This window comes from Amblyomma maculatum, chromosome 7 (genome assembly GCF_055883805.1).
Source record: "Amblyomma maculatum isolate TAMU_Amacu chromosome 7, ASM5588380v1, whole genome shotgun sequence".
In the NCBI taxonomy this organism is placed as follows: Eukaryota; Metazoa; Arthropoda; class Arachnida; order Ixodida; family Ixodidae; genus Amblyomma; species Amblyomma maculatum.
In genome coordinates this window covers 42340878-42362586 of record NC_139350.1, presented here as the reverse complement: position 1 = coordinate 42362586, position 21709 = coordinate 42340878, and the positions used below count along the sequence as shown (strand labels likewise).

The window sequence follows — 21709 nt, the reverse complement described above, 5'->3', positions numbered from 1 at the left end:
CAAAATCAGGTTGGGCCTTTCTTTATCAAAATATTGTAACGGGTTTTGCGCCAAGCGTCTGGGCAATGCATTGAGCCTTGAAGACTGCCGAAGTCCGAGAGCAGTCCGAGCGCGGTTTCAGGCAACGAACTTTGTCATCTATGCCAACCAGCAACCACTTCATCATCTACGTCAACTAGCCACTGATTGCCTCTCCTTTGTCGTTGACTATAGTTTGTATCATAATAGAGCAGGCTCTATTATAAAATAAACATCAAGCACAACCGTTTAGAATATACAAGTTATATATATCTATCAACCTTGTTATTTTAAGCTGCATGAGCAGTCATCAGCAACGAAACTGGAAACATTCAACCATTAACCAGAGAATAACTCATTGGGACCTTTATACTGGAACCATTTTTTGCTATAAAAAGGAACAATTTACTGCAAAAATAAAGAAACACCACTATCATCATCTGGCAAATATGAAAGCACAATTTCCAATCTGGAATGGAAATGTCGATGTCTGACACATAACTAGAAAAACAGTGACAAAATCAGGTGGAGCTTTTTTTTTGTATCAAAATATAGTGCAGGCTCTGAAGCAAAATAATCATCAAACCAAAAATTGAGACTATGGAAAATATGTAAATCTATCAACATTGTTATCTTAGGCTACACGAACAGTTGGCAACCATGAAACTGCAAATTTTCAACCACCGATGAGACACTAACTTATATGAGGCTTTAAACTGGAAACATTTTTCACATTAAAAAGGGATGTTTTACTGCAAAAATAAAAGAAACTGTCTAATATGATCATCTGGGTACTATGAAAGCAGAAATTCAAATCTAGAACGGAAATATCGATGTCTGACAAGATAACTAGAAAAAGTGACAAAATCAGGCAGAGTTTTTTTTGTATCAAAATATAGTGCAGGCTCTGAAATAAAAGAATTGTCAAACCAAAAATTATGGACATACAAAGTATGTAAATCTATCAACCTTGTTATCTTAGGCTGCATGAACAGTTGGCAACTATGAAGTGGCAAATTTTCAACCACCGACCAGACACTAACTCATTCATGAGGCTTTAAACTGGAAACATTTTTAGCATTAAAAAGGAAAGTTTTACTGCAAAAATAAAAGAAACTCTCTAATATGATCATCTGACAACTATGAAAGCAGAAATTCAAATCTAGAACAGAAATATCAATGTCTGACAACATAACCAGAACAACAGTGACACAATCAGGTGGAGTTTTTTTTCTATCAAAATATAGTGCAGGCTCTGAAGTAAAAGAATCGTTAAAACGAAAATTATGAAAATACAAAGTATGGAAATCTATCAAACTTGTTATCTTAGGCTGCACGAACAGTTGGCAACTATGAAGCGGCAAATTTTAAACCACCGACCAGACACTAACTCATTCATGAGGCTTTAAACTGGAAACATTTTTCGCATTAAAAAGGGATGTTTTAATGCAAAAATAAAAGAAATTGTCTAATATGATCATCTGGCAACTATGAAAACAGAAATTCAAATCTAGAACAGAAATATCAATGTCTGACAACATAACTAGAACAACAGTGACACAATCAGGTGGAGTTTTTTTTTGTATCAAAATATAGTGCAGCCTCTGAAGTAAAAGAATCGTTAAACCAAAAATTATGAATATACAAAGTATATAAATCCATCAAGCTTGTTCTCTTAGGCTGCACGAACAGTTGGCAACTATGAAGCGGCAAATTTTAAACCACCGACCAGACACTAACTCATTCATGAGGCTTTAAACTGGAAACATTTTTAGCATTAAAAAGGGATGTTTTAATGCAAAAATAAAAGAAACTGTCTAATATGATCATCTGGGTACTATGAAAGCAGAAATGCAAATCTGGAACGGAAATATTGATGTCTGACAAGATAACTAGAACAAGTGACAAAATCAGGCAGAGTTTTTTTGTGTATCAAAATATGGTGCAGGCTCTGAAGTAAAGGAATTGTCAAACCAAAAATTATGAATATACAAAGTATGTAAATCTATCAACCTTGTTGTTTTAGGCTGCACGAACAGTTGGCAACTATGAAGCGACAAATTTTCAACCACCGACCAGACACTAACTCATTCATGAGGCTTTAAACTGGAAACATTTTTAGCATTAAAAAGGGATGTTTTACTGGAAAAATGAATGAAGTCTTCGAATGCCATCATCTGGCACTCTGAAAGCAGAAATTCAAATCTAGAATGGAGATATGAATGTTTGACAACATAACTAGAACAAGTGACCAAAACAGGCTGCGCTCTATTGTATCGCATTATAATGCAGGCTCTAATATAAAATATACATCAAACAAAAAATTTAAAATATAAAGAAATATCTGTCAACCTTGTTATTATAAGCTGCAAGAACAGTCGAGAACAATGGAACTGCATACTTTCAACCATTAACCAGACAATGACTCATTCAGACCTTGAAACTGGAAACATTTTGTGCATCAAAAAGGGATGTTTTACTGGAAAAATAAAAGAAACTGTGCAATATCATCATCTGGAAACTATGAAAGGAAAAATTGAAATCTGAAAAGGAAATATGGATGTCTCACAACATAAATAGATCATGACTAATCAGCTGCGTTTTTTATTGTATCAGAATATAATGCAGGCTTCAATAAAAAATAAACATCAAACAAAAAATTTAGAATATACAAAATATGTATATCTATCAACCTTGTTATGTTAATCTGCATGAACAGTTGGCAACAATGAAACTGCAAACTTTCAAACAAAAACCAGACAATAACTCACTCAGACCTTTAAATTGGAAAGTTTGTTTTATTAAAAATGGACGTTTCGCTGCAAAAATAAAAGAAACACTCCAATATTATCATCTTTCAACTATAAAAGCTGAAATTCATATCTAGAATGGAAATATAGATGGCTGACAACATAACCAGAAAAAGAGTGACAAAATCAGGTTGGGCCTTTTTTTATCAAAATATTGTAACGGGTATTGCGCCAAGCGTCTGGGCAATGCATTGAGCCTATAAGACTGCCGAAGTCCGAGAGCAGTCCGAGCGCGGTTTCAGGCAACCAACTTTGTCATCTATGCCAACCAGCAACCACTTCATCATCTACGTCAACTAGCAACTGATAGCCTCTCCTTTGTTGTTGACTATAGTATGTATCATAATAGAGCCGGCTCTATTATAAAATAAACATCAAGCAGAACCGTTTAGAATATACAAGTTATATATATCTATCAACCTTGTTATTTTAAGCTGCATGAGCAGTCATCAACAACGGAACTGGAAACATTCAACCATTAACCAGAGAATAACTCATTGGGACCTTTATACTGGAACCATTTTTTGCTATAGAAAGGAACAATTTACTTCAAAAATAAAGAAACACCACTATCATCACCTGGCAAGTATGAAAGCACAATTTCCAATCTGGAATGGAAATGTCGATGTCTGACAACATAACTAGAAAAACAGTGACAAAATCAGGTGGAGCTTTTTTTGTATCAAAATATAGTGCAGGCTCTGAAGCAAAATAATCATCAAACCAAAAATTAAAACTATGGAAAATATGTAAATCTATCAACATTGTTATCTTAGGCTGCACGAACAGTTGGCAACCATGAAACTGCAAATTTTCAACCACCAATGAGACACTAACTCATCATGAGGCTTTAAACTGGAAACATTTTTCACATTAAAAAGGGATGTTTTACTGCAAAAATAAAAGAAACTGTCTAATATGATCATCTGGGTACTATGAAAGCAGAAATTCAAATCTAGAACGGAAATATCGATGTCTGACAAGATAACTAGAAAAAGTGACAAAATCAGGCAGAGTTTTTTTTTGTATCAAAATATAGTGCAGGCTCTGAAGTAAAATAATTGTCAAACCAAAAATTATGGATATACAAGGTGTGTAAATCTATCAACCTTGTTATCTTAGGCTGCATGAACAGTTGGCAACTATGAAGTGGCAAATTTTCAACCACCGACCAGACACTAACTCATTCATGAGGCTTTAAACTGGAAACATTTTTAGCATTAAAAAGGAAAGTTTTACTGCAAAAATAAAAGAAACTGTCTAATATGATCATCCGACAACTATGAAAGCAGAAATTCAAATCTAGAACAGAAATATCCATGTCTGACAACATAACTAGAACAACAGTGACACAATCAGGTGGAGTTTTTTTGGTATCAAAATATAGTGCAGGCTCTGAAGTAAAAGAATCGTTAAACCAAAAATTATGAATATACAAAGTATGTAAATCTATCAACCTTGTTACCTTAGGCTGCACGAATAGTTGGCAACTATGAAGCGGCAAATTTTAAACCACTGACCAGACACTAACTCATTCATGAGGGTTTAAACTGGAAACATTTTTAGCATTAAAAAGGGATGTTTTAATGCAAAAATAAAAGAAACTGTCTAATATGATCATCTGGCAACTATGAAAGCAGAAATTCAAATCTAGAACAGAAATATCAATGTCTGACAGCATAACTAGAACAACAGTGACACAATTAGGTGTAGTTTTTTTTTGTACCGAAATATAGTGCAGGCTCTGAAGTAAAAGAATCGTTATACCAAAAATTATGAACATACAAAGTATGTAAATCTATCAACCTTGTTATCTTAGGCTGCACGAACTGTTGGCAACTATGAAGCGGCAAATTTTAAACTACTGACCAGACACTAACTCATTTAAACCTTAAAACTGGAAACATTTTTTGCATTAAAAAGGGATGTTTTACTGGAAAAATGAAAGAAGTCGTCCAATATCATCATCTCGCAACTATGAAAGGACAAATTCTAATCTAGAATGGAAATTATAGTGCCTAGAATATACTGGCTAGTGTGACGAGCGCCCGCGCTTCCCTATGGGCGAGGATGGCGCTATTTGCAATGAAAGCCAATCGTTAGCGTCACAGGGCGCTGCTTGTCGGGAGGGTGCCACCTGAGCAGACGACGCAGTTTTCTCTCTTCAGAATACGGCAATCTGTTGGTGTTGTGCGTGCGTGTTAAACCTGCTTCTGCGCGTCTTTTGCCTTCACGAAGGTGCAGTAGTTTATTTACGGTGTAGGTGTTTGCTCATGCGAGTCGTTCCGCACTTCTACCTGCTCGGCGACGATTGCATCGTTTTTTTTTCGCGTTTTGTGCGCGCGTTCTGTGCTCACCTGTATCCCTTCTTTTTTTACTGTGTCGCCAGTGGTGAAGCGCGGTTCCCGATTGTTGTTTCCCCAGTGCCTCTCACTAGACTGCAGAGAAAAATGCCAAAGAGAAAGCGGTGGTGCACGGAGAAGACTTGCTTTTTTAAACTGGAACCATTTTTCGCTATAAAAAGGAACGTTTTACTGCAAAAATAAAGAAACTGTCCAGTATCACCATCTGGCAACTATGAAAGCACAAATTCCAATCTAGAATGGAAATGTCGATGTCTGACAACATAACTAGAAAAACAGTGAGAAAATCAGGTGGAGCTTTTTTTTGTATCAAAATATGTGCAGGCTCTGAAGTAAAATAATCATCAAACCAAAAATTAGGAATATACAAAATGTGTAAATCTCTCAACCCTGTTATCTTAGGCTGCACAAAGAGTTGGCAACTATGAAACTGCAAATTTTCAACCAACGACCAGACAATAACTCATTCACAACTTACAACTGGAAACATTTTGTGCATTAAAAAGGGTTGTTTTACTGGAAAAATAAAAGAAATCATCCAATATCATCATCTGGCAGCTCTGAAAGGATAAATTCTAATCTAGAATTGAAATATCGATGTTTGACAACATAACTAGAACAACAGTGACTATATCAGGCTGCGCTTTATTGTATCACAATATAATGCAGGCTCTAATATAAAATAAACATCAAACAAAAAATTTAAAAGGTAAAGAAATATGTATATCTATCAACATTGTTATATTAAGCTGCAAGAACAGTAGAGAACAATGGAACTGCAAACTTTCAACCATTAACCAGACAATGCCTCATTCAGACCTTGAAACTGGAAAAACTTTGTGCTTTAAAAAAGTATGTTTTACTGGAAAAGTAAAAGAAACTGTCCAATATCATCATGTGGCAACTATGAAAGGACAAATTGAAATCTATAATGGAAATATTGATGTCTGACAACATAAATTTGGCAGTGACTAATCAGCTGTGTTTTTTATTGTATCAAAATATAATGCAGGCTCTAATATAACATAAACATCAAACAAAAAATTTGGAACATACAAAATATGTAAATCTATCAACCTTGTTATGTAAAGCTGCATGAACAGTTCGCAACAATGGAGCTGCAAATTTTCAACCAACAACCAGGCAATAACTCACTCAGACCTTTAAATTGGAAAAATTTTTTCATTAAAGATGGGCGTATTACTGCAAAAATAAAAGAAACTCTCCAATATTATCATCTGGCAACTATGAAAGCTAAAATTCAAATCTAGAATGGAAATATCGATGTCTGACAACATTATTAGAAAAAGAGTGACAAAATCAGGTGGAGGTTTTTGTTATCAAAATATTGTAACTGGTATTGCGCCAAGCCTCTGGGCAATGCATTGAGCCTAGAAGACTGCCGAAGTCCGAGAGCAGTCCGAGAAGCGGTCTGAGGGCGGTTCCAGGCAACCAACGTTGTCGTCTATGCCAACCAGCAACTATAGTGAACTAGAATAGGAGTAGTGGGTCGAGAGAAGGCGGCGGGCTGAAGCTGTTTGCGCCGACTCCAACAGATGGCGCTGCCGCTCCCTTCACCTGTTGATACATGAGGGAACAAATTGGCAAAGAAATAAATCATCTTGTAAAGAGCCTATCTGGGTTTCAGGAACAATTGCCGGCATAAGGGCATGGCTAGGGGTAGTTTATTTGGGAACAGGACATCAATGCAGGCAAGAAAACAGGGATCTTGTTGAATGTCTCAGTGACAATATAAGCCAGATTGGAAATGGGGCCAATATTATTCTACTGGGGGACATAAACGGCCACATCGTCGATCTGGATGGATACACGGATTGTAACGGCAAGCTAATGCTAGATTTCTGTGAGCGACACGATCTAGTTATAGTAAATAGAGAAACAAAATGTGAAGGCCAAATCACGTGGGAATTCCGCGACAGGCAGATGACCATTGACTATTGTCTAATGTCACAGGAAATTTATAGCAAGGTCACAAAAATGGAAATAGACGAAGAAGGGGAGTGTAGTCTGGGAAGTGATCATAAACGTATTAGTCTGCAGATGGGGCCCTTGATGAAAAGAGAATTGGAACTTAGACAAAACGTAAACGCAAAATTAAACAACGATCAAATAGCGCAGATAGCAGCAGACATAGAGGAAGCAATAGAGAAAAGCCCCATGGAAGACTGGGATTATGAACAGGTAGAACTACTCATAAGGAGGAAAATTCAGGAGGTTAAAGTAGCAAACCGCTGGAATGGAAACAGGAAGTCACGGAGCTGGTGGAATAAGGAAATCAGGGAAGCTATTGAACAACGACGGGCTGCTTCAAGGGAACACCGAATGGCAAAGAAAGCACAGGTATCTCAGGAGGAAATCGACCAAAAATGGGAATCATATCGACAGAAGAAACTTCAGGTGCAGGCTCTCGTCCAAAGTAAACTAAGACAGTCCACCGATTGCTGGATGGCTGATATACACGATGCCTCTAGAGGCGGAGCAAGAAAATTCTGCAACCATATAAGCTGGCTAGGGAAGAAGAATCAAAGAAAGCAGGATCGGATTCAAGATAACAAGGGAAATTGTTTAAAGGGAGATAACGCAGTGAACTACATTACATCAGTTTTAGCCGAGTCATTTAAGAGCGACGATAGGGTAATCTCCGCAAATCAGGTAGCAACACAAGGTAGCAGTATACAAAGCAGCTTAGAACTGACCAATCTAAACTGGAAAAAGGCAGAAAAAAATATTCCTAAAACACATCTACAGGAATACATGGAATTCCAATCAAGCTGCTTAATGAACTCGGTCCAAAAAGTAAGGAAATGTTAAAAGCTCTGAAAACAGTCATAACGAATAAGCAAATTCCGGACAGCTGGCGGCAGAGTAAAATGAATTTGATTTATAAAGGGAAAGGAGACAGGATGCAGAAAAAATTCTTCAGGCCAATTACCATAACATCGGTTATGTACAGGTTAGCCATGCAGGCAGTGAAATTAAAGGTGTAATCATGGGTTGAAAGTAGCAAGATACTCGGAGAACCTCAGAACGGCTTTAGAAATAGTAGGCGCTTAGATGATAGCCTGTTCGTGCTTACCCAATGCATCGAAATATCTAGAGTGGAAAATAGACCTTTGTATTTGTCCTTCCTGGACATAAACAGGGTGTACGACAACGTAAGCAAGGAACTCCTGTGGAACATATTAAAAGAAGAAGGTATCGGTTATAAGATAATAGAGTTCCTACAGGAAATATACCGGGATAGCAAAGTAGAAATTACGTGGGAAGGGATAAGAAGTACGGAGGATGTCAAAGTATGCAAAGGATTAAGACAAGGCTGTCCTCTAACACCGGTGCTGTTCATGCTTTATATGATAAACCTGGAACGGAGGATACAAGACAGTAACATAGGTTTTAACCTGTCATATAGATTAGGTGGAAATGCGGTAGAGCAGCGCCTCCCCGGTTTGATGTATGCAGACGATATTGTGCTGCTAGCTGAGAGTCTGGAAGAATTGCAAACTCTATTTAAGTATTGCAGTGACGAAGGGGACGCTCTAGGCTTCAATTTCAGCGCAGTTAAGTCGGGTCTGATGATTTTCAATGGCTCAACTGATCAGGGTCTTAAAATACAAGGCCTTGAAATACCTAGAGTAGCAGAATATAAATATCTGGGGGTATGGGTAAACGAAGGATTGGCATACATTGGAAAGCATGAGCAATCACTTAAGGCCAAAGTGCGAAGAAATGCCGGGATAATGAAGCATAAGGCATTGTGGGGATACAATAGGTATGAGGTTTTGAGGGGTATTTGGAAAGGAATTACGGTGCCCGGACTTACTTTCGGAAATGTGGTTTTGTGCCTAAAATCAGAGGTACAGTCGACATTAGAAAAAAATCAGAGATCCGTTGGACGATTGGCACTAGGTGCCCACGGCAAAACTACAAATGAGGCGGTACAGGGAGATATGGGCTGGGCACATTTCGAAGTGCGGGGAGCTCAGAGTAAAATATTATATGAGGAACGCCTGAGGAAATTGGACAGTAGCAGATGGGCAGCTAAAGTATTTAAATACCTGTACCTAAAAAGCATTGACTCACAGTGGAAGAAAAGAACTAGCAAACTAACTAGTAAGTATGCTAGTAACAAGTACAGAGAAATAAAGAACATTAAGCAACAGGTGAAAAACACAGAAGGTAAAAATTGGATAAGTTTGATGGAAAGAAACAGAGTGTAGAATTATACCGAAAGTGGAAAATGCAGATCAGGAAGGAAGATTTCTTTGATAACTCAATAGGCAGTGCCCTACTTTTTGAAGCTAGATCAGGGTGCCTTAGAACACGCAGCTACAAAAAGAAATTTAACAATGGAGATGACGCATGTGCTATATGTGGAAACTCCAGTGAAAAATTGCCCATATTATACTCGAATGTAATGGTATCCATCCGGAAGTTGGTGCAGGCGCAATCACTGTTCCTGAAGCTCTGGGGTTTAGAGATAACAGTGGCCGGGTGAATAAACCGGCGGTGGAAACTAGCAAAAAACGACTGGAAGATTGGTGGCTGAAAAGCAGAGAAGTGACATAATGTTAGTAATGTAGGAACAAAATTTAATAAATAGAATGATGGCTTAGTTAACCATTCTAAATCAATAATTAAGATATAGGGAGAAAAATGAGCATGATAGCTACTGCTACCACCCCGTTTCAAAGGGGACACTGCTATATTCCATCCATCCCTGGCAAGCAAGCGCTCGCTCGCAGCAGCTCGGCGAGTACCTGGTGATCAGGCAGGTATGTTCCTGAAGTTATTCGTGCTCTAAGAGGTTTAATCTTACATCAGACATTTATGGAAGAAAGGCAGATAGTCCTCTCTTGTAAAGTCATAAACGTTCCGTGTGACGTATGGCTGGCGTGTGTTCACTGCATGTAGCTCCCATAGGCATGTGAAAAGTCTGATTGCGTTGGAAATATATACAAAATGGCTTTATTTGCAATAATAAGCAAATATTTCCGAGAAAATGCAAAGCAGCACTGGTGGAACTGACTGCCGCGAATTTTACACACTCATGCTCAGCTTAGCAAGTTTGGCTCTTTTTCGCTTTGCGCTATTTTCGCTGTTCAGTCCTTTGACGAGAAAGTGCAAGCGAGTGAGGACATAGAAAGAGACCACCTTCATGCTAATCTCTTCCTTGTGTACACTGCACCCAACAGCATTAGAATGAATGAATGTTTGATTCACAAGCGATATCACGTCGGAGATGCTGTTGGCGTGCAATTCTCCAGTGCTGAAGCATTCTGTAAATAAATTTTCCAATTCAGCGACGAAGCAGTACAAATCTTTCGAGGGGTATAAAAGTCCACCCCAGTTACAATGTTTTGTATACTCGGATGGGAGATGGTGCTCTGCTGCCTCATTTGGTTCCACGAGAAGAATACCTTTGCAAGATGCACAGTTAAGTTTCAAGACACATTTTCTGGCCACGTACCCTGCCATATAATAAATAAGTCTTGAGTCACTCTTTTCTACCACTATTGGCAAGTGTTGGTCATTTGCAGGTGGCACCTTAACGAGAGAAGTCTCAGCCTGGTCTAGTTTACCTTGAGCAAGAAGCTCATCGACTGTCTTTGGGGTTTTAGTTTGCTCCTTGTCACTTATGTTCAGGAGGGCACTTATCGCTTCTGGAGTGGCGTTGGCCCCGTCAACGCTTCGAGCAAGGTTTTAAAATGATAGGCAGTTCACTGTGATGAGGAACTGCTCTGGAGAAGGATGGGAATTGCATCCACTGGACTGCCTGAATATTCCAAACAAGTGCTCCACAGGGTCTGTGCTCAAACGCGAAGTCATTAGGTACTTAAAGCGAAGTGCCTCTGTCAAGTATTGCAGCAATGATAGCGTGCTAGCCAGGGTAACTCTAAGTCCAGTCGCTGTGGAATCGCTTAGAAAGGCTCGTTTTCCAGAGGTGCCAGCTTCCCACTTGTCAAGATAGTCCAGAATGTCCACAAGAATGGCAACTGTTGGAGATGCTGGCCTGAGTGCTTCGGCAGGAAACCTTGACGTCATGGCCGTTATCAGTTTTTTTATCTTCCTGAAAAGAAGACAAAAATAAACACAAATCAAACGCTGTATGCAAGGCTAATGCCGACTGGCATATCAGTAATTCATGGGTAGTATATCTCACGTGAAGAATTCTTGCGTAGCTTTGATGGAGCCGCATTTCCTTTCAATATCTTTCTTGTAAAATGCCATTTCTCTCAGGACGTTTGTCCCGAAAAGTTGGAAGGCGTACGAAACCCTCATTTTCTCAAAACAGTTGGGATCTGTATGCGCTTCAGTGAGTCCAGGCATGACTTTCAGTGTCCGCAAGCTGCAGTCGCGTCGGAATGCTTCTCGAACAGGCCACATTGAAACCTAGAGAAATGCAAAAACAAGATTGCAGTTTTCCTCAATTACAAAAAGCGATACGTAGTTTCAAATGTGCCAAATTACCTTTCCTTCAGGGGCGATAAAGTCAGCCCTCTGGAGTCCATTTCGTAAGCACTTCATCAGATGAGGGAAGTCCGAAACGAAATGCAACTTCCTCTCTCTGTCAACGGGATGATCCACTTTGCACATAACACTCTTTGCTGATGCACCAACCCCTTCAAGGCTCCACATTTTTCGGTTCCAGGCCGCCCCATCGCACGTTATGTAATCTACGAAAAGTCCGGCGTTCTCAACAATAATAACAGCTTCGATCAACATCTTACATAAAATATCGCCCTTTACATTTCCTTTCGTCGCGAAGACACCGACAATTTGGCTCCATTTTCCTACAAGGGGCACAAACATAATTACCATACCATGATCGCACGGTTGGTGTTTATCCTGTGGTTTCGTAAAAGTACCAAGGTCGACGAAGCCTTGAACTTCTCCTGACGAGGTCATGCTGAAGTGCTCAGACAGTTTGATCTCGTTGGCTAGTAGACTCCCATGCCTTTGAAAATTTGACATGCTCGATGTCTTTTTCTTTATAATATACATTGTCGTCACACTAAAGCCAAACGATGACCGGTATGACCTCATATATTTTTTATAGTAGTCTTGCTTGGTAGCACAAGGATATCATGCTTTCGTATGTGTTTGTACAAACGGGGACTTTTGAGCTTCATCAGAATGCACTCTAGGATCCATTCCTGGTTGTAGCGCGTACCCCTCCTGCTTGATCTTTTTGTTGCTTGAAAACATTGCCGCACACTAGCCTGCTGTTTTCGTGGAAGGCAACTGATGCTTTTTTCAAGCACATCTTCTTCAATCACTACATTCTTGGCCCTCATTTCCTCCAGGCGTGCTGTTAGACCAAGAAGCTTGGTTGAAATGCGGCGATTTTTCTGGCTCAGAAGTCGAAATTTTGTGGTCTTTGTGGCAGCTGTGCACTTTTGTACCCTCCGCTTCAAATGGCTTTTTCGCGTCAATAGGGCCTTCCGCAGGTACTTGCATGGAATGCATGTTGAGCCTGTAGATAGATTCAAAAGAAAAATATATTTCTACGCGTTGCTTGGCAACACCGGCCGCTATCAATTGCTTTTTTTATGTTGATCCTTTTAATGGCATGCAGCTGCAATAGTGCGATATGCTGCACGTGCAATAAGATCATATCAATGAACTGTAAAGGCTACTTCAGCGAAGGTGAACCAGAATTTTCAATAACAGGCTTTTCTAGAGACAGCGATAACTGCTTGACATTGTGACACCTGTGTTTGTTTATATCAACAAACCGATAAGCCATATTGATTTTAAACCTCATTAACTAATTTTTTAACGTTTGCATCAGTAAAACAGTGTTGCTCATTAAGAATTTGGCTAGACCGGTAAAAAATGTGCATTGATGCAAGGGCTCACCTTTGTCATGTACAGTTCCGTTGCATTTGGTGCTCACAAAAAGGCCATCTGCATCCCATATCTGCTGCTTGAGTCTTTCTGTGAGCGGCACACCGACCAACTCTTCTGGTCTACCCACGCCTTTACAAATTTGCAAAGAATCTGGCTCTTGTAGCACTTGCTCCCTTTCGCTCAGTGAGCTTAAAACCTTTTCGGAAATCAGTGTCTTGCGAACAAACGTGCGGCAAAGCACTGTACTTGGGCTGTCTCCATAGTTCATGAACACAGATTTCTCTATGCTGATAGCGTGTGTTTCACAGTTGAGGGAGCCGTGGACGAAAGCAACACCATCGTAGTTCCAAAACTTGTGCAGTGCCCAGAGCTCAGATGGTTTAGGGACTTCGCTTAGCTGAAACGCATAACTCTCGCGAGGCTCACATAACTCCGCTGCTTCGTCATTCTGGGACGTAGTAATCGGTAATATATCCCCTTGTGCGCATTGCGTCTTGGCCGACAGGTCGCTAGGCACTTGCAAAGACGTTCTTTTTCTTGCTGGCCTCTCGCGCGAGGGCTTTTTGGAGAGATACGCGGGAAGGTTGGGCAGAATTGTTGGTGCTGCATCTGGTGAGAGATGGCTTGCCACGTGGTATGCGCACCTCTTTGCCATTGATGATATGCACATAGTCTCTTAATATATACTTCTCTTCAAAATGCAGCTCACACACGGCATCCGTCATTTCCAGGGGCTTGTCCGCACGGTGCAAGTTGCGCTGCCACGTGCGGCGCCTTGCTTCGTCTTCAGGAACCCCGAATAATGATAACTTCGGAGCATCCTTCACTCCACTGTAGCCAGTCCTACATCCAGGAGCAAAACAATAGTTTCTCCGCCGAGGTTTGCTCATCTCGTAATATCATGGGCTGTACAGCACAGCAGAGATGAAATCAAGACGCATATAAATTAACGTATGGAAAAAGGCTTGCCCATGACGCTCTTGTTGAAACCAGCGTGCGTACCCTACGCATATGCGTGCACGTGCTAAGATTGCCGCACAAAGTGTTCCGTTTCTCGTACGGTCAGTGGATGGCCCCTACCTGTTCCCTGGAGAAAGTCGCGGGGTACACTGAATTGTCTTCTGACAATGAGATTTGGGGAATTACGCCTACGTTAAACAGCATAACAGAGGACGACACACTGAAAAAGCACGCCAAGCCAGAGCGCGCTCCCCATGTAAAAAGCCGGCGCCTATCGCAGCGAGCTCCGGAGTATAGTGCCTAGAATATACTGGCTAGTGTGCCGTCCGGCAGCGCTTCCCTATGGGCGAGGGTGGCGCAATTTGCAATGAAAGCCAGTTCATAGCGGCAGAGGGCGCTGCTTGTCGGGAGGGTACCACAGGAGCAGACGACGCGGTTTTTTCGTTTCAGAAGCCAGTCTGTTGGTGTTGTGCGTGCATATGGGTTTTCAACTCGGTTCAAGCTGAATCTGGTGCTCTTCTTTTCACGAAAGTGCAGCGTTTGTTTTTGTGAGTGGGGAACTGCATATGGAAGTCGTTCCGTGTGCTCTTGTAGCAATTTCGGTGTGACTGAATCCGTTGTGTGCGTGCGCTGTGTGGGCGCTGTGTGCGCCTTTGGGCGCTGTTTTTTTTTTTTTTCATCATATCTACGAAGAACAAAATGAGTTCTTGATTGTAGTTTTGTCTGCACGGAAATATGTCGAAACCAAAGCGGCAGTTCAAAGAGAAGGCTTGCTTTGTGCCTTTCTGCAAAAGCGGTCTCCGGTCGAACAAGGAGAGAGTTTCAATGTTTACTGCACCATCTGATGCTACGCGGCTCGCAGAATGGGAACGCCGCATCAAAAGAAAAGACAGAAAGTTATCGTCAATGGCTGTGGTGTGCGAGAAACATTTTGAGAGCGACTATATTGAGCGCGTGTTCCGTGTCACCGTGAACGGCGTTACAAATGAGCTTCCCCGCGATAAACCACGTCTGAAGCCCGACGCCATACCTACTATATTCCCGGATTACCCTAAACATCTTGCGCGCAAATCGCCAGCAAAAAGGAAAAGTAGAAATCTGTGCGAGAAAGAGCCTCCAGCAAAGCGTTGCAGGCGTGGTGAGCCAGAAACCTCCGAGTTGAGTTCAGCCATTGGGAGTGCCGAACCAGTGATCCTTGAAGAGTCTCGGCCCGCCAATGGAGGTGAAAGGAATGAAAATTGCTCCAAACGTTGTAGTCCTGAAGTAGCAAGCGCTGCTGCTGCTGAACAACCCCCTCCAATTACCAGCGAGAGCATGCACCCATTCCTCAACATATCTATTCCAATAACTTGGATGAGAGTACCAACGTTTCCCGCGGAATCATTGGCTTACGCCTACTGTGAAGCCGAAGAAAATAATTTCGCCATCATTTTCACAGAAAAAAATGGTAGTGTTTGGAAGACCTTCACCTGATGGACAATCAGTGTTTACCTGAGGGGAAGAAAGAAGTCAGAACAAATTGTCATGACATGCGAAGAGGCCGAATCCTTGATCGAGGAAGTTTCATTGACAGCTCTTTGTGGTGGATGCGGCATAAAGCCTGCTTCTGGAAAGTACACTTCCTACAGGGGCATGATTTTTTCTGAGAAGTGTTTGCTATCAGTAAAATCCGATGGAGAGTCCTGTGCTTTCTGCAAGTACCTGAGAATTCTGGCTCAAAACCAAGCATGCAGACAAAAGAGAAGGGAAAGTGAAATTGCGAGGAAGTCTGATGAAAAGAAAGAATCAAAGAACATATCTCGAATTCTATCAAGGACTAAGAAAAAGTTGGCAGGCGCAATGATGCAAGTGGCTCACATGAAAGAACAAAATGAGGCTCTTTGTGAAAAAACATTTGACAGCAAAATTAAGTCCCTTCCCACAAAGCAACAGCTGGCTGTAAAAAATTGTTTCCTGGCTGCACGACGAAAATCGCATAAAGGCATGCGATACGATGACGAATGGATTCTAGAATGTATGTTGATGAGGATGCGAAGTCCGAAGTTATATGAGCACCTCCGAAGAGAAGCCATTATGGTCCTACCAGGGCGAACTTGCCTTCAAAAGTACCTGAAGCGTTTCAAAGGTGGTTTTGGCCTCAGCACTAAAGTCTTCAATGCCTTAAACGAAAAGACGAAGACCATGGATGTTTACAGTCGTCATTGTGGCCTCATCATTGACGAATTAAAGCTATCGGAGAACCTAAGCGTGAAGTCAGTTGGTGAGTTAAGTTTTTATTAGATTCTTGGAATGCTCTGTGCCATATACGGAAAATGAGGAGTTTTGCTAAGCATGTCTACACAGATTACAGGTATGCGCCCACAAACAGCCGGAAAGGAGGCTTTTATGTCTGCATTTCAGGGGCGGTCAGCGTGCGTGAGCGATACAAACGTCAGTTCACTGAACAAAAACTAGGCTGAATTTCTGCTAACAAAAGTAGGAAGGATTTGCCACTCCCCAACATAGATCTAGAGAAGTGATAAAAGAATACACTGGAATATTCCTGGAGCTCGTTCTGGCGCGAAAAAGGTGATAAAAGAAAGTGTGTATATATATATATATATATATATATATATATATATATATATATATATTCTGATCTGTGTTGAAATATGTTTGGACATTAAGCAGTGTTCCTTCTGGGTTTCTTTTTCAATTAAGGCGACATCGAAGGCTTTGTTGACCTCGGCGATCATACACCTGCTGACCAGAAGAATGTGCTGGCAGACCATGGCATGGTTTTGCTGTTTCAGCCATTTACTGGTAAGGTGTGTTTAATGCATTGAAATATTGTCACCAACCAAAATTAAGAGCCCATGTTTTCGCGTCCGAGTTGTTTTGTTTCTTCAGATGCGGCGCCAACAGGAAATGTTCTTCTTTTCCCCACTGATGTCATCTGCAACGTTTCCAGGTTATCGTATAGGCCTTTTTATCGGGCGAGGGAGATTCGAAAAGCCTCCTCTCTGGACTTTTGAAAAACCGGTTTACAACGACCCAGTAAAGAGGCGTCATCCTTCCTGCCCGCCGATGCAAAGGTCTATAGTGTACTACAATTTATAGTTTCAAGAAGGCTCCCCTCTGAATATATGTGAATGGCCTGTGTCACTTTGCAACAACGGCGAACCAAGACCGCTGGCTCCTCCAAGCAACTTCTTGACACACAAAAAAAAAAGAAACGTGTCTCAAAGTTTGTTTGTCCGCGCCATTCGGTTATATGACTTCGGGTGATTTGCAGCGAGTATATTTAACCGCCGGGCCACTGAACGCAAAGCGTGGGTGTGTGAAGTGAAAATCGCGAGTGGTTCCACAGGGCGATTATCATTCCCCGTGTCTCGAATGTGTCATATGACACAATTGAAGCTCCTGCGAGGATTCGATAGTCTACACCGCAACAACTACCTCCATTAAAGTCAATTTTGTGCTTCTATTGCTTAGCACCGTGCTTCGGTTGCGGTACGTTAGCCTAACAGGGTTGGGCTTTTTCATTATTTTCTTAAAATTCTTCATTTAATTCAGCAATTGGTACGACGCCGAGCCTTGGGTGTGTTTTCTTTAGGTTGGCGATTTTTCAGCCTAAGGTATACTTGATTCGCATTTTTACTTGATTTAAACTCTTGCTTTCTCAACCAAACTTCTATCGAATATGTTCACTTCCTAGAGACGAAGGTGGCCTCGAAACGCGTCAGCTCCTAATAAATTTTGGTTGTAGCCAGTACTTCAACCCTAACCAGACGGTCTTCCATCGAAGATGTGCTCTTTTCAATAACTTTTTCTTCGTTATATCGCAACCTTAAATATATAAACATACGCACATATCTGTGAGCGATAACTTCTGCCTTTCCGCAGGAAACTGGACTCAGATCCTAGGGGTTTTTGCCTCAAAGGGAAATGATAAAGCCCCGACCTTGGCGAAAATTATTTTGGAAGCCACTGTCCTTGCGGAAAAAGCTGGCCTCTTCGTGGATTCCATAACATGTGACGGCGCTAGCTGGAATAGAGGAATGTGGCGGCTTTTTGGAATACAGGGTAAGAGCAAGAATGCAATTTCACGCAAGATACAAAATTGCTCTTTTACAGTGTTTTGCTATTTTGAAGCTTTAGGTTTGCATTGTTTAAAATGTGGCGATGGAATAATACCAGATTTTATCATTTTGGATTTATTTGATTTTTTCCCAGGTTCTACAAGCCACGTCCGAAATAGCACCAAGAACCCAGTAGATCAAAAGAGAAAGCTATATTTTTTCTCAGTCTTTCCACATTTGATTAAGAATGTCAGAAACGGGTTTGTTGCAAAAGGATACCTCACACCAGCTGGACATGTTCACTGCGGCATCATACAAGCAGCTTTCGAAGTGGATCGGGAAAATGTGACCCTCAAGGTGATGCCAAGCATAACAAATGCACACATCAAGCCGAACAGCTTTGAAAAAATGAAAGTTGACATCACTTTTCAGCTGTTTGGTGACCAAGTCATCAAAGGACTTTTCATTTACAAAGAACAAATTCAGTCTTCATATGGGATAGTGCAGCCGACAGTAGATTTCGTGCAAGATATGAACCGTCTGATTCGTATAATGACTTCGCGAACAAGCGAGAATTGGCACTCAAGCCTAATAGTCCGAACGAACAATATATCAAAGGCTTCTTAGAGTATCTGCAGGAATGGGAGCAGCATGCGAAACCAGCTGGCGGTGGCTTCCTTACGGAAAACACATCGGCAGGATTAAGAGTGACGATCAAGAGCAAACTTGACTTGTTGTCGTTCCTGACGTTGGCTGCGGGGTTCAAATATCTGCTTACGTCCCGAGTAAGCCAGGATAAAATTGAAAACCTTTTTGGGATAATTAGGCAGTCGTCGGGATGCAACTACCACCCCACCGTTTCACAGTTTCTCGTTACTGTGAATCTACTAGCGTTCTACAACCTGGCGAAACCGCCTAGAGGAGGAAATTGCACCCCAGAGGTGACCAAAGCACTGCTAAACCCAAATGAGCTGTGTGAAACAACGAGCAGTTTTCTCTCAGAGAAAATAGATGACCTACTTCACCACGGAAATCCCAGCGAAGCTCATGACGTTGTTGAAGTAATCGTGTCTAGCAGTGACCATGAATCATACACAGAAAAAAAGAGCAATAGTGCTCTAATTTATTATACTACAGTCTATGTGGCAAGAAAGATGATTGCCAGGAGCTGCTGTCCACGGTGTGCAGACTATCTTTGCGTCAGCAAAGCAGAAGCTGGTGCCGATGCTTCTTCATACTGTACTGCTCATTTTGATAATGGGTGCCTGGTGTACCCTAGCCAGAGCTTGTTAACTGCTGTAAATGCCATGGAGGATGCCTTTACAACGTTTTTTTAGTAAAAACGAACTCCATGAAGGAAGTTTAGTTGAATTCTTGACCCAGCTACAGCAGGTGTCTTTTCCTGAACTTGGCTGTCCAGAGCATGAAAAGGCAATTCTAACTGCAGTTGTAAAATTTTATGTTCTCGTTTTTTTGTCAAGGGGCTAAACAAAGAGAGGGAAGCTCGAAGGCAACGACAAAGGTTTCTTAAACAGCGCCGCTGCCAGTAAATGCTCCCCTTCATGCTCTGCATTCAACTGTCTGCGTCTTGTTATTGTAGCAATAAAAACAAGTGTTGCATTGTTCTTTCCTGCATTATTCACACACACACACGCGCGCGCGCACGCACCCACACGCTATGACTGAACTGCACGTATTTGCTTGTCAGCAAATGTAGAGTACACATTGAGAACCACCAATCTATTTCAATTGAATTAGTGTAGGTAGAACACATGTACGCATATGATCCTTACATTTTGTTAGGAAAAAGCTACCAAAATGACATTACACCAATAAAAGCCTATGGTGCTACCGTCGCCCGGGTACATATTCCGTTTTTACTTTGTGAGCACCGGGGATGTTCAAAACTCGAAGTTGCACCGAAGCGGCGATGATTGAATATGCCGCAAAATTCTAGTCTAAGTTCAAAACAAACCTTTAAACTGGTAGTTAGCTGCCTCCAGTAGAACTGTGGTCTGTTACCAACTTGACGAAAGCAAAGAAATGCAGCGCGCGCCTAGACCTCTTGCCGGTGTTGCGAGAGCGCGGTAGGCTGCGGGCGTCGTGACAGATACCCACCCAGTTTGCAGCGCCCCTGGCGGCGGCCGCCGGCATTCATCGCTGGCGGCGCCACCCAGGAGGCCGCGGTCGGGACACTAGCCAGTATATTCTAGGCACTATATCCGGAGTATGAGGAGGCTGCGAAGTGAAAGGCGCAGCAGCGCCGCCGCGCGGTAGCCCGAGATGTCGGCGCCACCTACTTCATGCGCTCCGCTGGCGCGGCGCTTCCCTCGCCCCACTACACCTATTCTAGTTCACTATACCAGCAACCACTACATCGTCTATGTCAACTAGCCACTGATTGCCTCTGCTTCGTCGTCGACTATAGTTTGTGTCAATATAGAGCAGGCTCTAATATAAAATAGACATCAAGTACAAACTTTTAGAATATAGAAATTATATAAACCCATCAACCTTGTTATGTTAAGCTGCATGAGCAGTCAGCAACAACGGAACTGCAAACATTCAAACAGTAAGCAGATAACTCAGTGGGACCTTTAAACTGGAAACATTTTTCGCTATAAAAAGGGACGATTTACTGCAAAAATAAAAGAAAATGTCCAGTACCATCTGGCAATGATGAAAGCATAAATTCAAATCTAGAATGGAAAATTCGATGTCGGACAACACAACTAGAAAAACAGTGACAAAATCAGGCAGAGCTTTTTTTGTATCAAAATATAGTGCAGGCTCTGAAATAAAATAATCATCAAACCAAACATTAAGAATATACAAAATATGTAAATCTATCAATCTTGTTATGTCAGGCTGCACGAAAAGATGGCAACAATGAAACTGCAAATTTTCAACCACCAACCAGACATTAACTCATTCAGGGCTTTAAACTGGAAACATTTTTTGCATTAAAAAGGGATGTTTTACTGCAAAAATAAAAGAAACACTCTAATATGATTATCTGGCAACTACGAAAACAGAAATTCAAATCAAGAACAGAAATATCGATATCTAACAACATAACTAGAACAACAGTGACTGAATCAGGCTGAGCTTTTTATTGTATCAGAATATAATGCAGGCTCTAATGTAAAATATACATCAAACAAAAAATTGAGAACGTGCAAAATATGTAAATCTATCAGCCTTGTTATGTTAACCTGCATGAACAGTTGGGAACGAAGCAACTGTGAATTTTCAACCACCAACCAGAGAATAAATCATTCAGAGCTTAAAACTGGAAACATTTTTTTGCATTAAAAAGCGCTGTTTTACTGCGAAAATGTAAGAAACTGTAGCATATTATCATCTGGGAACTACTAAAGCATAAATTCATATCTAGAATAGAAACATCGATGTTTGACAACATAACTTGAAAAGCGACTAAATCAGGCTGCACTTTTTATTGTATCAGAATATAATGCAGGCTCTAATATAAAATAAACATCAAACAAAAAATTTAGAATATACAAAATATGTTAATCTATCAACCTTGTAATGTGAAGCTGCATGAACAGTTGGCAACAATGGAACTGCCAACTTTCAACCAACAACCAGACAATAACTCACT

The 21709-nt window shown here is 41.1% G+C and overlaps 1 protein-coding gene and 1 pseudogene across 1 annotated transcript; one reads left to right on the top strand and one right to left on the bottom strand.

Moving 5' to 3' along the window:
* Positions 1–11368: 11368 nt before the first annotated feature.
* On the bottom strand, positions 11369–13718 carry LOC146183093 (uncharacterized; annotated as a pseudogene).
* Positions 13719–15862: 2144 nt separating this feature from the next.
* Positions 15863–18433, top strand: LOC146183092 (uncharacterized). The gene is made up of 3 exons (XM_084608325.1): positions 15863–16283; positions 16724–16830; positions 18359–18433. Exons 1-3 carry the CDS (start codon positions 15863–15865, stop codon positions 18431–18433), a joined length of 603 nt encoding a protein of 200 aa, XP_084464451.1.
* Positions 18434–21709: the final 3276 nt, after the last annotated feature.